We start from the raw sequence: 15,849 nt of genomic DNA on the forward strand, positions 1-15,849 counted from the left end.
TCATTTACAGAAAAGAGAAGGAATCAAAGTTAAAAGAGAAAATTATTTGTAGAATTATATTGATTGATTGGTAAAAGAAAAAAATGAGAAAATATTAATAAAATTTTTATGAAAATTTATAAAATTTTTTATGACCTAAGGTCTTGGTTCCTCAGGACTTATTAGTTATGTCCTACGTTTTCCTAGTTTTTAGCAGTATTACAAGTGATAAGATAGAGAAATAGAAACCCACTTTTTTAAATGTACCTGATCTCCACACCCCTCCCTTCATGTGTTTTAACTGAAGAAAGAACTTCAAAATTAGCAGAGTCAGCCACCAAAGAATCTAGTAAATGAGAAATAAGAGAGAAAATGAACAGTATCTTTTCCATTTTAACCCTTTAGTTAAAATTTCTGGGAGTAGTTCATTCATCTAATACTTGTTCACCAGCATATTTCCTAGCCTAGAAATAAATGTTTCTAAGAGCACAAAAAGGAGAGCTGCCTTCTGTAAAATCTAATTTCTAGACCTACAGCAGCTTTAACTTCGAGGCATGGAAATAATTTACTTTCTCACTTTCTCTTGCTCTCTTATGAGAAATAAATATTTCAGTCTTTAGTTCATCTAAGGTACAATTTATTCAATATTGACACCGAGACCATCAAAGAATCAGATCAGAAGCTGAAGATCTCTCATCTACTAACTAATTAAGACATTGATTTTGAAATTTCAGGAGCTTCGAGGACTAAGCCTTCTTTATGGTCTCACCTCTGTCCACATCTCTCTGCTTCTCCCCTCCTGTGCATATCACACTCCAGCAGAACTAGCCTATTTGCAGGGCGCCTGGGTGGCTCCGTCGGTTAAGTGTCTGCTTTCACCACAGGCCATGATCCCAGGGTCCTGGGATTGAGCCCCACGTTGGGCTCCCTGCTCAGTGGGAAGTCTGTTTTTCTCTCTCCCCCTCCCACTCCCCTTGCTCATGTGCTCTCTCTCTCAAATAAATGAATAAAATGTTTTATTTAAAAAAACTAACCTATTTGTGGAAAATACATTTTGTTTCACACTCCCATAATGTTTTAACTCATTGCCTCTGTCTTTGAGTGTTGTTTCCCCACTTTCGTGCCTGGAAAATTCAGCATCCTTGAAACTCACTCGGAAGTCTCTGAAACACTTTCCCATTTCCATTCCCATCTCCTCATCCTCCCCTACACTGACTGTCCCTTCCACCCTCAACATTTTTACTGTGCATAATTTGTATATGATTGTGTTAAAACAGGAACCACTCTATTGTTGTTGCTACTTACTAGCCCATGTAGATCAGGGTCTTGAGTGACCTGGTCTTTTCGTTCTTACATGTAGTATGGTACCTGGAACATAACCTGAAGTGAACAATCTTACTGAAGAATGTTCCAGTACCACTTAGGTGCAGTGGTGCTTGTAATCACCTCCAAGAAGAGGATGTGTTAACCTATCAACTAGCACTTTTCTAAGTTTGCTTTATTTATTTTTTAAGATTGATTTATTTGTCAGTGAGAGAGGGAGAGAGCACAAGCAGGGGGAGCAGCAGGCAGAGGGAGAAGTAGGCTCCCTGGGGAGCAGGGAGCCCAAACACGGGACTCAATCCCAGGACCCCAGGATCATGACCTGAGCCAAAGGCAGATGCTTAACTGACTGAGCCACCCAGGCACCCCTCTAAGTGTGCTTTAAAACAAAGTAGCAATATTTTAAAATATTTTGTTTGTTTCCATTTTGAGGTACATATCCAGAATATGAAAAAATAGAAATCATGTTTTTTTTTAAGTATACAGTTGATTGAAAAAAAAAACAGCTATGCGTCTTTTCTCTACTACTTTTTTATGATTTAGAATAAATCATTTCCCTGTGCCTAAGTTTTTTAATCTATAAAATGAAAAGCCTAGATTCACTATTGTTTTTGTTATTTTAACTTATTTTATAATGCTTCCTAATGCAAAATATAATTGTTTCTTTAGAGAAGAACTGTTTGAATGTTTTATGAGTTACATCTTGTATCTTGAAAATTCAAAGTGTTAAAATTTTTCTTTCTACCATGTTTGAGAGAAACTTTATTTAGAATTCCAATGGCTTGGGCTACTTTTAAGGCCCTGGCTGGCAAATATTTTTCACAATAGAATCTCTCTCTCAAATGCAACCTTACGAAAACCCCGATACTTAAGACAAATGGAAACTCAAGATTATTATAGACTTATCTTAAATTTAAGCTCAAGTTTGTAGCATGTATTTGTTATAAAAAATCGATATAGAAGAACAAGTCTGTTTTAAAGAACATCGGATTATTTCTGTTTTATTTTTGTTGTTCAGTATAAAGAAAAATCCTGATTCACAAATAAGTCGCTGAGAAGATAACAGTTATTTTAACTACTAGAGCAATTTAATTGGACTCTCGGGAAACTTTTCAGTTAAATTGTTGATATAGCTTGAGAGTATTAGCATTTTTTTTTTCCTAAGTTAAATCTCAATATCCACCAATCCCTTGCATTCTTGATCATAATTTTAAATGCGAGGCATGAGGAAGTCTTATTTTAAAGTCTATAGTACAATGCAATTTGACACAGGCACAATTTGACATATTGTTTCTCTTTTTATTTGTAATAGCTACTGTCATGGGGGAAAGAGATGAGTTCTGAATCTTGTATGGCATTTAATTGAGCCAGATATTTTGAAAAGTATTTAAACTTGGATTTCAGGGTCACCTGGGTGGCTCAGTCAGTTGGGGTTTGGCCTCTTGATATCTGTTTGAGTTGTGGTTTCAGGGTGGTGGGTGGGGGCCCTGCATGGGACTCACATTGAGCGTAGAGCCGGCTCGAGATTCTCTCTCTCTCTCTCTCTCAAAACAAAACAAAACTTGAATTTCAAATACACCATTTTGGGGACCTCCTCAAGTACTCCACAGAATCCTATTCTTAGAAAACAATTTGAAAACCATTGCTTGAGATAATGTTTCTTTAGGAAGTGTTATTGGTACACGTTAGCCCTTAACATTACCTCAGTGTAAAGGCTGTTTGTACACTTAAGACCTTAAAATGCCATTTTCTAGAAGAATATAGAGACAGAATTCATTTTTCCCCCCCAAAAAATAGAGACAGAATTCATTTTTTCCCCCGAAACACTTAGACCATGTTTACCCTGTGTAAAGCACTGTTCAAAGTATTTTACATTTGGTCATCAATAATCCTACGAGGCAGGGCTTAGAGATGTTTTGGATGATGATATTCAGGCAGGTGGAGGTTAAATAACTTGTCCACGGTCAGAGCTCGGAAGTGTGAGAACCACAGTTCAAATCCAGAGCCCAGCTCCAGAGTTCACCTCTTAATCCCTGTACTGTACCACTTTTCACAGTCAAGACCCATGAGTTCACTCTGAAGAGGGGACGGTGCCTTGAATTTGTGTGTGTGCACGCATGCGTGTACATGTGTTTTAAATTATGGGTGTTTTCTAATTCTTGATGTCTTCTGATAGTCTATGATTCATATCCAAACAATTATTCTACCAAATATTAGTTAAAAATGAGAACAATAACACAAGAAAGTAGTTTTTGACAGATAAAAACTTTTAACAAAGTTTCAAATGAATTTCAGTTTCCATACTATGAATACAAAGTTTAAAACAAGATGTTGCCACACGCATATGTTGCTGTCTAAGATATGGTCATCTTCTCACTAAAGAACCACTCTGAGTGGTAGAGTGAACTTTACATTATGAATTAAAATGAATAAATGTCTTTAAAATATATATATTTACCCAAGTATAAATACTTAGAGTTTTAATTGGCAGATATTTGGTATAGCTCAAATATTATTTCCTGAGCTAAAAAATTAGTTAAATATTAACTAAGGCATCTGTAAATTCAAAATGTGGGAACTTTTATATAAGCAATGATCTGAATTTATTACTCTTGAGAAAACTATTAAAAAATATATTTTATATATATTTTAAGGTCAGAGTAAAAGACTTTAAGGTTAATGCAGTATATTGACAGGTAATGAATTAAAAGTTATCTACTAGGCAACATTTAGAACATTAACATACTGTATTCATTTTAGATAACTTACAGTATCCTTCTCTGCAGTAATTTAAATTAATGAAGGATCACGGTTCATATGTAATAAATATTAATTTATACACCACTGTTTCAAGCAATCCTTTTATTCTCCTATTTCACTACTGCAAGAACATCCCAGGTGACTGCTCACAGTACAGCTGCTCATTACTCTAACTGTGTCCTGGTTCTGCTTCTGACCCTGTATAAGCCTCTTAATCTCCATGAGCCTGTTTCTTCACCCATGAAACAGGAATATAAATGGTTTCCCGTAGCATTATTGAGATGATTAAGTTAATACAGGTAAAATATCTAGCCTGTGGTAGGTGCAGAGAAGGTTCATTTCTTTCCTTTATAACATAGTCCTGTCTTAGCTATTTAAGAAAGAAGTCATGGTATATTTATGTACTGCATTTTATCTATTCTAAGACACATCTTACACCTCTAAAATTGTGATGTGTCTTATAATCCGTGGTGATTTATCAGAAATAGTTGTCATTGCTTTCAGGTGAGTTTGTTTTTTTTTTTATGTATATACAGAGTAATAGCTGATATATATACATACACACATATACATATGATATATACATATATGTAATTTACATATGATATATACATATGTCATATAATTGGTAGCATATCTTCTTGCTTGATGGCACATAAACTGAGAGTGTGTCTTATAATCTATGGCACCTTAATTTCAAAGAAATATCCTAAGAATAATCTCTTTGCCTTCATCATATGGTGAAGCTCTTTTTTATTTGTTATTCTATTTGTTCTTACAGACTTTATGCAGTTGGTGGTCGTGATGGAAGTTCTTGCCTCAAATCAGTAGAATGTTTTGATCCTCACACTAATAAATGGACACTCTGTGCACAAATGTCAAAAAGGAGAGGGGGAGTAGGAGTAACTACATGGAATGGATTGCTGTATGCGATTGGAGGACACGATGCCCCTGCATCCAACTTGACTTCCAGACTCTCAGACTGTGTGGAGAGGTAATTTCCTGTGAAGGAAAACTTTGTCTGACACTTCCAGACAAATCATTGACTCCTTATTGAACATCTAGCACATGCAAGGCAGTTTCTTCCCAGCTTTGTGAACACTGGGTCGTCTGCTCTGGCTGTCTCCTGGTCTCTTTCGTAACCGCTTTTCTCAGATTTTTCTCTCCCCATATTACCGCCTACTTAAGATTTACCTTAGAATTGATTATGTAGTTTATTAATTGAGTCATATGACACTTATTGTGTGCATATTTCATATTGGATACTATACCTGACAAGAAGAGGAAAAGAGCTTGATGAATTTCAGAGAGAAGGAGTAGGGCCTGGAGGCTAAGAGAGAAGTGAAAAGGAGAGGAGCTTTTCTAACACATTTTGATACAAGGAAATACTATGAAATAATAAAATTTTAAAAAACTAATATGGCTTAAAAGTCACACAAGTCGTCCATACTGGCCTCATGAAACTCACATATGGGGCCAGGTAAAGAACCTCATTACATCAGTGGACGATTTGGACAACAGTTCAGGCTTCCATCTGTTATTTTTAGTCTGGTTCAAGGAATGGAGAGGATTGAGTGGATTTAGGAGGTAGAGCCCAGGAGCATGTATGAACACTCCAAAGCAGAAGGGGATACGGTTCATTCAGAAAACTGAAAGGAGGGCCACTCTGTGTCTGGGGGGAAAGAGAGGGAGGGAGACAGTGGCAGGGAAGGAGGCAGACTAGGGTGGAGACGGCGGCAGATCACATAGAATCTTAAGGATTCTGGATTTTAAAGAGCAATGGGAAGTTGATAAGAAAGTGTGTGTCTGTCTGTCTGTCTGTCTGTGTGTCTGTGTGTGTGTGTGTTATTTAATCATATATGATTGGAAGAAAGTTAAAAAGTGAAATGCAGGTTTGATGACAGTGAGTGCTTTCTGTGAAATAATGAGGGTTGATTTGTTGCCTTTTGAGAAAGCAGGAAAGTTATACTTGCATGTGCCCTGTGTTAGGGAGAAAGTGATTTCTCTTTCAGGACTACGCTCCCTGTGTGTTACACTCCAGGAAAGGAATATGGAAGTCTTTGTATACTTTACCCCATAAGTTATAGGCTCACTGCAGTACTGCACCCAGTGAAAAATTGTTCATTGTGCAAGAGGTATTAACATTTTAGCATGATGTATCTGCTCTTAGACAGACAACTGTGGGCTGTTCTAATTAATATATTTCATGAAAAGAACAAGAAGGTTCAAAAGTGGACAGCTTTCATGATTGTGTCTGTAAGCCATCTCACCTAGCCCTTCATATATTGATTTCCTCAGATTTTCAGTAGATAATCGAAAATCTTACAGCAGTTTTCGGTATTTACTTTAGCTCTTTTGGATCATTAAGTGTTATGGATTTACCACATGAATCTGTAATATTGTAAATTAAACGTTTTCAGGAAAATACTGATTTTTTTTCTAAAATATGTTCAAATGTACTTTAAATAGCAGTGATAAGATAAAGGGTAGGCTTAAAGAAATAAACCATTTTTATTTTCTTGAAAGAAAAAAAAGTGTTAACAGTTTACATGGAAAGAAAAATTAAATTAAATAAAAAGCTTGTTCTAAAATAGGCATCTCAAGCCCTAAGAATAAAAAGTGAAATATTTAGAAGATCAAATACAAACCAGACTGTTAATAGGGGTTACCACTTGACTCTGTAATTCAAGTTGGAAGGAAATGAGGCTAGTTATTGCATATTTTATATATTTTTATAATCTTTGAATTTTTGTTACAAGAATGTATTCTTTGCTAATAGGAAAAAATTGTAACAAACGAACTGACTCATCTTTAAGGTGACATTTATCAAATGCTTACTGTGCATTTTCATTTAACCCTCAGTGCTACCTGGTGAGCAATATTTTCACCAATAAAGAGACTAAGATGTAAAGATTTTAAGTAACTTTACAATACCACAGAACCAGTGATTGGAAGGGTAAGGACTCGAGATTCTTCAGCTCAAATCCAAAGCCATTTTTCTAACCACTTTGCTATACACCTCTCCCAGGTGTTTCTGGATGTGTTGATATTCTTTTATTGAGGTGTAATTGACATACAACATTTTATTAGTCTCAGGTATATGACATAATGATTTGACATTTGTATATATTGAGAAATGATCACAGTAAGTCTAGTTAACATCCATCACCGTATATAGTTACAATATTTTTCTTGTGATGAGAACCTTAAAGATCTACTCTCTTAGCAACTTCCAAATATACAGTACAGTATCATTAACTACATTGCCATGCTGTACGTGACATTCCCCATAACTCATGTATTTTATAACTAGAAATTTGTCCGTTTTGACTCTCTTCCTCCATTGGACCCACCCCCTCCATGCCCCACCTCTGGCAACCACCAATCTATGAACTTAGTTTTTGTTCTGTTTTAGAATCCACATATAAGTGAGACCATAGTTTTTGTTTTCTCTGGCTTATTTCACTTGGCATCATGCCTGCAAGGTCCATCCATGTTGTCAAAATGGCAAGATTTCATTCTTTTTTATGGCCAAATAATATTCAGTGTGTGCATGCATATGTGTGTAGTCTACATGGGCCACATTTTTTTTTATCCATTCAGCCATTGATGAACACTTAGGTTGTTTCCATGCCTTGGCTACTGTACATAATGCTGCAGTGAACATGTGGCGTACATATGTCTTTTCAAATTAGTGTTCTCATTTCCTTTGGATAAATACCCAGAAGTAGATCATATATGATATATGATATATGATATAGATCATATGGTAGTTCCCTTATTTAATTTTTGGGGGGAATCTCCATATAGTTTTCTGTAGCAGTGGCACTAATTTACATTCCCACCAACAGTACACAAGGGTTCCCTTTTCTCCATATCCTCACCAACACTTGTTATTATCTTTTCAACAGGCATTGTGGTTTTGATTTACATTTCCCTGATGATTAGTGATGTTAAGCACCTTTTTGTGTACCTATTAGCCATCTATATGTCTTCTTTAGAAAATGTCTATTGAGACCCTCTGCCCATTTTAAGTGGTTTATTTGTTGGGTTCTTGGTTTTTTTTTTTTTTTACATTGAGTTCTATAATTCTTTATATCTCCTATATATTAACCCCTTATCAGATATATGATTTGGAAACACTTTTCCTATTCCATAGGTTGCCTTTTCATTTTGTTGATGTCTTCCTTACTATGCAGAGGTTTTTAGTTTGATGTGGTCCCATTTGTTTACTTTAACCTTTGTTGCCTTTGCTTTTTGGTGTCAAATCCAAAAAAATCATTACCAAGACCAGTGTCAAGGAGCTTACTCCCTATGTTTTCTTCTAGAAGGTCTATGGTATCAGGTCCAACATACTAGTCTTTCATGCATGAACTGTTTTTACATAAAAATATTGTGAGAATGGGGTGCCTGGGTGGCTTAGTCATTGGGCCTCTGCCTTCCGCTCAGGTCATGATCCCAGGGTCCTGGGATTGAGCCCCACATCGGGCTCCCTGCTCAGCGGGGAGCCTGCTTCTCCCTCTCCCTCTTCCTCTGCTTGTTTTCCCCCTCTCGCTGTGTCTCTCTATCAAATAAATAAATAAAATCTTTTCAAAAAAATATTGTGAGAACAATGTCAGCTCCAGTTATAAAATTTTCTTTCAGATATGATCCCAAAACAGATATGTGGACTGCAGTGGCATCTATGAGCATCAGCAGAGACGCAGTGGGAGTCTGTTTACTTGGTGATAAATTATATGCTGTTGGAGGGTATGATGGACAGACTTATCTTAATACAGTGGAGGCTTATGATCCCCAGACAAATGAGTGGACCCAGGTATGGCATTTCATTTTTCATTATTATACTTCTCTGTTTTTGTTAAAACAATTCATTTAATAAAAATGATCTCCATTTGTCCAATACCAAAATATATAGCATAAGCATGATAAAGTCATCTCTTTGATTAAATATATGAAAACAAGAAGGAATGTTTAATTTCATGATATAATTAAAATCCAAAGTTACTTTTAAAGAATAATACTCAGAGAAATTATTAATAGTTTTGATCTGCCACCATTTGCTTACTGGGAACTGATGAGATGTTCTAGTATTGATAGGCCAGATAGGACCACAGGAGAGCTGCGGCAGAGGGAGGGGAGATGGTGGAAAATAAGAAACAAAGATAGAAATCAGAAGAATGTGAACCACTTAGGCAGACATAAGATATAATTTTTAAATACTCAAGCCACTGATATTTGGGAGTCGATGAAATGTCTGGTCATCACCTAATAAAGATGGCAACCTTAAATTACATTAACAAGTAAGAAACTTGACCTGGCAAGCTTATTAACAAAAGGAATTCCAGCCATGTCTATTTCTGGAGGGGCTAGTACTTCTAAGAATGATCTTTTGAGATCTTTGTTTCCATCATTACCGAGAACAGAATTAGGAATTTTGTGCCCCAGTTCAGAATCTGGTACCTGAAAGACCCTCAGATGTTTAATTGACCCAAGGTTTTCCTACATACAAGGAGCAATGGTAAGTACTGTCAAGAAAACAAAACTTAAAAGAATCCCCACTGCCACAGAACTTAACGTCTTAAGTAGGTATAATCTGGGCATGTAAGGGGAGAACCCGCAATGTAGAACAGTTGGTAGCAAGTGCCCCATGGTGTAGGCATTGAGTGGTATAGGACATCAAAGAGAAAAAATAAATTGGTTGTTGAGAATGCTTTAGTGAGAAGAAGTTGGACTTAAGCTAAGCTTTCAATTGATCCAATGCAAAATGTAGAAAGAAATGGGAGATTGTATGAGAAAACATGAAAGAAATCTCAGTGAAGAAGAAATACACAAGATATACTGAGAAAGCGTGGCTGGTTCTAAGGATCCATGCTTAGTAAGAGTAGGACGTCTTTCCCCCCCACCTTTTTTATTTCATTTCAATTAATTAACATATACTGTATTATTTGTTTTGGAGGCACAGGTCTTTTACTCATCACTCTTATATAATACCCAGTGCTCATTACAACACATACCCTCCCCAGTGTCCATCACCAGTTACCCCATCCCTCCACCCCTCTCCACTCCAGCAACCCTCAGTTTGTTTCCTGTGATTAAGAGTCTCTCATGGTTTGTCTCCCTCTCTGGTTTCATCTTATTTCATTTTTTTCCTCTTGTCCCCTATGATCCTCTGCCTTGTTTCTTAAATTCCACATATCTGTGGTGATGTGAGTGATATGGAGATGTGATAATTGTCTTTCTCTGATTGACTTATTTCACTTAGCATAATACCCTCTAGTTCCATCCACGTTGTTGCAAATGGCAAGATTTCATTTTTGATGGCTGTATGGTATTCCCTTATCTATATATACATCTTCTCTATCCATTCATCTGTGGATGGACATCTAGGCTCTTTCTGTAGTTTGGCTGTTGTGGACATTCTTATTGGAGGGCAAGGTTGGGGTCAGGATAGAAGTTGGCAAAGGCCATGCTTCAAGAGTTTGGTAGTAGGAAGCTGGTGGAGACTTAACCAGGAGAGTAATACAGTAACAGAAATTTGATGTGGTGGTTGGGGACAGGTTAAGATGGGTTAGGGGCAAGGGAAGCAAAGGCTGGATGAAAATAAAACATAGAGAAGGCTGCTTCACTTTAAGGCTTGAGGTGTCAACTTTAGAAATGGATTCAAGAGATATTACCAAGTCCTATCCGTTCTTTCTTTCTACACTTGCAGGGTTGAATTAAAGATTTAACTTCTGAAGAAAATAGCAAATGAATGACCAGAGGGTGTCTTAGATAAGATAATGAGGTAGAGCATTAGAGAGAGGAGACAGGCTTTCAACAGGATAAGGATGAATGAAGATAATGTATCATTCATGAAGTTGTAAGAACCTTTGAGAATGTGATAGAAGCAAAAGATACTCACAGTGTAAAAGTAAAGAGAAAAATGAGTAAATGCAGGAGCTAGAGGAGCATACAGTTTTCAAATGATGATAATAGAAAGTTAACATTTATTGAACACATTTTATGTACCAGGTTCTACTGGATGAGGAATCTGAGACAGAGAGAGGTTAAATAGTTGACCCAAGCCACACAGTAAATCAATGGTAGTTAGAATTTGAGCCATAGGTCTTTTTCACAATAAAGGTAAAAATAACAGAGTAGAGATTCCAGATGCTAGAAAAAGCAACATTGAAGGGCAAGAAAGAAGGGCAGGATACAGAACTGAAAGCAAAGACTGGTCCTCTGCAGACTGGAGGAAAGATCTCTTCCAAGGCTGGGAAAGAGGATGAGAATATGATTGTAGAAAGGGGCAGGGAATTTTTAAATGCAGAGGATAGACTATAAAAAAAGGACTTAGACTATAAAAAAAGGACTTGATCTTGTTTCTTAAATTTAAGTGTGGTCACTGGGTGAAGGGAAGTATAGATCATTTGAGAGCTTGAATCAGTACTGCAGAATTTCACTAGAAATTATGTGATTTGGGCACCTAAGTAGCTCAATGGATTAAGCATCCAGCTCTTGATTTGAGCTCAGGTCATGATCTCGGGGTCATGAGAATGAGCCCCACGTCGGAGTCCATGATCGGCCGGAAGTCTGCTAGAGATTTTTTCTCTCTCTTCATCTCCCTCTGCATCCCCTTCTCTAAAATAAATTAATTTAAAAAAAAGAAATTATGTGATTATTTACTATTAGCCTCTCACTGTGGCAACATGAATGATAACCAAGGAGCACAGAAAGAGATGTAAGAATCTCTTTTTCCAAGGTGTATTTTATTTACAAGCTTAGGCATAGTTATAAGAAATCTTTTGGCCAGTATTTGAAACTTGTTATTACAGGTAATTAATGCTTTATGCTGAATTACTATCAAAATTAATTACCTGTGACCACATAGCTATTTTGTTTGCATGTCCCCTCTATTACTATTTTTAAGCACCTGAATTTGAACTTACAACTGTAGAATATGAAAAATAAATGTTTTCCATTCAGCGTTCCAACAAATGGGCAAGGGGACATTTGTCCAGGGAATGAAATGAGGTTATAAAGTCTGAAGCCATTACCCACGCTGCTACCCACCTTAATCCAAAGCAGGAGTGAGCCCATTGTATTTAGTAAATACTCTAAGCTGAACTTTCTAGCTGGTTGTTAGGGAACATCAACTCTTTACAGTGTAAAGACTTCAGGTCTTTGGTGTTTGGAGAAAGGCTGGTCATTACAAACAGTCATTTTGATTGAAATGACTTAGAGTTTACTCCTAGAACACTCTAAGTAGAGATGGTTTTAAAATGGGTGATTTGGGGCACCTGGGTGGCTCAGTGGGTTAAAGCCTCTGCCTTCAGCTCAGGTCATGATCCCGGAGTCCTGGGATGGAGCCCCCGCATCGGGCTCTCTGCTCAGCAGGGAGCCTGCTTCCTCCTCTCTCTCTGCCTGCCTCTCTGCCTACTTGTGATCTCTCTCTGTCAAATAAATAAATAAAATCTTAAAAAAAAGAGAGAGAGAGAGAGAGGTATTTCTCTTTAAAAAAAATTAATAAAGTGGGTGATTTGATTGTTCAAGGAGATAGAATAGGGATCAAAACACCTGATTCAGATAGAGAATGACTGCGAAGTCTCCGTTGAAGTCTGGTATGTTTTTAAGATCCAGTCCCTGGTCTGGAAAGGTTGGGAGAGAGGCCAACCCGACCAAGGAGCCATTTTGATATCATGTATTTGACAGTAACACTGTATTACATACCCCCGCATACATACGTACAAGTTTTCTCAGTACTTTGTATCAGTCCCCCCTTCTCTAAATACTGCCATTTTAAGTCTTAGGGCTTAACTCTGCTCAAATTAATCCTTTAAAAGCTATCCTTGTCCACACTTGTAGTTTTGCACTCTGAATTGCTTGGTGTCTGGAGTGCTCAAAAAGAAGGGGAAAGTGGGGGGGGGGGGGGAAGGAAAGAGGGGAGGGGGGGAGGGGGGAGAAGGGAAGGAAAGAAGGAAGGAAGGAAGGGGAAGGACGGAAGAAGGGGAGGGAGGCACGGAGGGAGGAAGGGGAAGCGAAAGATTTCGGAAGTACTCCTTATCCCTAAACTAAGATTCTGTTTCTTGCCCTAGCACACATCCTTATACCTCATTGTCATAGAGTTTATTCGCCAGGTTTGTTTCTACTCCTAGGGTGGAGTTGGAGGAGGTGTATTTATTATTTATTTACTGTGCTAGGAAGTAGGAGAGTAGGTTTAGATCGTCCAGCCGTGCACAGAGAAGTTAGTCAGTAAATGTGCAGTGACTGGCGCCCTGGGGAAAAGCAGCCAGCATGCAGCGACTCTGGCGGGCTCTGAACCAGCATAGCTGTTACACGCCCTCTCTGCATAATACGCGGGTTTTTTCACCACTTGGGTCCTGGAGTGTTGGGTGTTTCCTCATTATCCATATCTGACATCCTGTTGGCCAAATAAATTGTTTCAGATAGAGTAAGTCCCAAACCATCTTTTCTTTTTTTGGAGGTACCTTTAAAAAGAAGTACTGCTTAGGACGGTGACATGCCCTAAACAGTTGAGTCTGTGACTCTTGGAACTTCCGCAGGGAGCTTGGAGGATGGGCTGGCCCTACAGTAAGGCTGGGGCGGTGGAGTTTGGGAGCCGCTCTTTGAGGAGTACAGATTCAATATTCAATATTTTACCAACTACATGGTTTTATCAACAGTTGTACCTACACACCCAACAAATATGTCTTTTTGTTTTCGTGTTTGTTATTGTTTTTGTTTTTGTTTTTAGGTTGCTCCACTATGCCTAGGAAGAGCTGGGGCTTGCGTTGTAACGGTCAAACTATAATACAGTGCTTTGTTTTCTAAATGAAGATATCGTCTTCCTCACGAATTTACTAAAATTATTCTCCTACCAAGGGATACACTTTTAGCCAATTTGCAATGCCACATTCCTGGGCACAGAGTGCCCAATCTCAAAGCGAAGACGGTCAAATAAGGTAGCAACGAGGGGAAGACCCGGGATTGAATCCTGCATTTCTCCATTAAGTCACTTCTCAGTAAATCAAAACTACAACTGGGGGACTGACACCATGTGTGAGGACAAATCCGCCGCTCTCAAGCAGAAGCCTATGCAGGCTGGGGATGTCATTTATTAATAATCAATCACATTTTACTAACATTACCCAGATTTCTTTTACTACAGTGCACATACACCAGAGAACACTTTGAACGTTTGCTTTGTAACTTTATCATACGTTGGTTGCAGTAATTTTTATCCGTTTGTTTAACCACAACTGCTGCTTTCATGACCTACTAAACACTATGCTAATCTTCAGTTTTTTTTCAGAAACAGCTGCATTATATAGGCTTTGACTTGTGAACTTTTACTTCTCAATTGGCTTAGTCTCATGAATAAAGAAAAACGAGAGTCAAAACAATAATGACCAAATGCAAACGAAATGATCTTTGGGTTCTTTTAAAATAGTCTTCCTGGTATTGTTAGATTCACTAACAATACAGGCTATGATATCCTCAAATTGGAACTGAAAGATGGTATTTTGCAGTAAATTGAAGAGAGGCACATTTATGTCAAGGAAAGAAATGTCATATACCCTAACATGTTCTTTCACCTAAGTCATAATTATATGGATTTGTTTTCTTTTATATTATGAAAGATGTTTTGATTTTTGTCTTTTGATATTGACCAAACTGTTTGGATATTCCTATGTCCTCAAGTCTGGATTCGCCTCTTTTGCTTTGTTTCTCACATTTTGCTGCAGTTAGTAGCCCTTCGTGTTTCTTTGTAATCAAACAGTTTGAGGGGAATGGGCTTATTGAATGTCTGAAAAATAAGTTTAAAGTGTTTATTACCCGAAGTTTTGTACATTTGTAAACTCCAATTACACATGTGAATGTTAATACTCTCAGCGAATTGTTTGTTGTCTGCAAAATGCACTGGGCAGCAACATTTTATGATAAATCCTTTAAGATATAAAAGTCATTAACTTATGTCTTAATATAAAAATAAGTATAAACTAAATTCTCATCTTTTAAAATACAATGCCGTGGTTAATGTGCTTTTACATTTTATATCAAGATAGACTTCATTCTAATTGCTTTCTTTAAAAAATTAAACCAAGCTCTTTTTTTTTTTTTTTTTAAACTGGGCAGGGGGCAGGGTGGGGAAGGAGGGAGCCAATTTTGAATGCTCTTGAAATGTTTCTTTGGAAACCAAGAAACTGAATGCTTCCATTCCCAAAGCAAACCTTGTGGTCATCTTATCGGTGTGGCCACAAACAAAATACTGGTAATCATGAAAAATACATTAAAGTTTTCTATATTCATTATATTATGGATATAAATTCAATTCTTTTCATGACAAAGAGGGATCAGCCATAGAGTATATTTATGCATTTAGGGGAAGAGAGAGGAAAAGAAGAGGAAAGTTTTAAGAAGCAAAACAAAACAAAAATCAAAAGCAGAAATGTGTTAGCACATCATCACCTTCTCGGGGAGGCTTAGGCCTGCGATTTGAAAAGAATCTATGCTTGTAGAAGCACGAGGATTTATACTTGCGATTATTCCTTTGAACGCTCACCACCCACTCTCTGACTTCCTGTGGCCCACAATGGAAGCCAGACTCATGTCAGAGTAAAAGACCTGATTCTCCTCTCTGAGGACCTTCCTTTTCTTTATGGGATTCATGAACAGTGCCTTTGATTTTTCTACCCTGAGAGAGGCCGTTTTTAATGCAGTTTAGTACAGTTGGTGTTTGAACAACACAGGGTTTCGGGATGCCAACCCTCTGCACACCAAAAATCTGCATATAACTTTTAACCCCCT

General features: G+C 37.4%; 1 protein-coding gene across 6 annotated transcripts in view; it reads left to right on the forward strand.

Moving 5' to 3' along the window:
• The window catches only part of KLHL5 (kelch like family member 5), a 94,176-nt gene extending 78,823 nt beyond the window's left edge, over positions 1 to 15,353 (forward strand). For 2 of the 6 annotated variants that reach the window (XM_059382603.1, XM_059382621.1), the window contains 3 exons: positions 4,844 to 5,056; positions 8,707 to 8,878; positions 13,796 to 15,353. In XM_059382603.1, coding sequence (XP_059238586.1) covers positions 4,844 to 5,056; positions 8,707 to 8,878; positions 13,796 to 13,852 — 442 coding nt within the window. In that variant the 3' untranslated portion in view covers positions 13,853 to 15,353. Of the gene's footprint in view, positions 1 to 4,843; positions 5,057 to 8,706; positions 9,027 to 13,795 lie in introns of those variants that run through there. The other 4 variants (XM_059382595.1, XM_059382586.1, XM_059382613.1 and 1 more) reach the window with 3 other exon arrangements.
• The last annotated feature ends 496 nt before the right edge of the window (positions 15,354 to 15,849 follow it).

Source organism: Mustela nigripes, chromosome 1, assembly GCF_022355385.1.
Source record: "Mustela nigripes isolate SB6536 chromosome 1, MUSNIG.SB6536, whole genome shotgun sequence".
In the NCBI taxonomy this organism is placed as follows: domain Eukaryota; kingdom Metazoa; phylum Chordata; class Mammalia; order Carnivora; family Mustelidae; genus Mustela; species Mustela nigripes.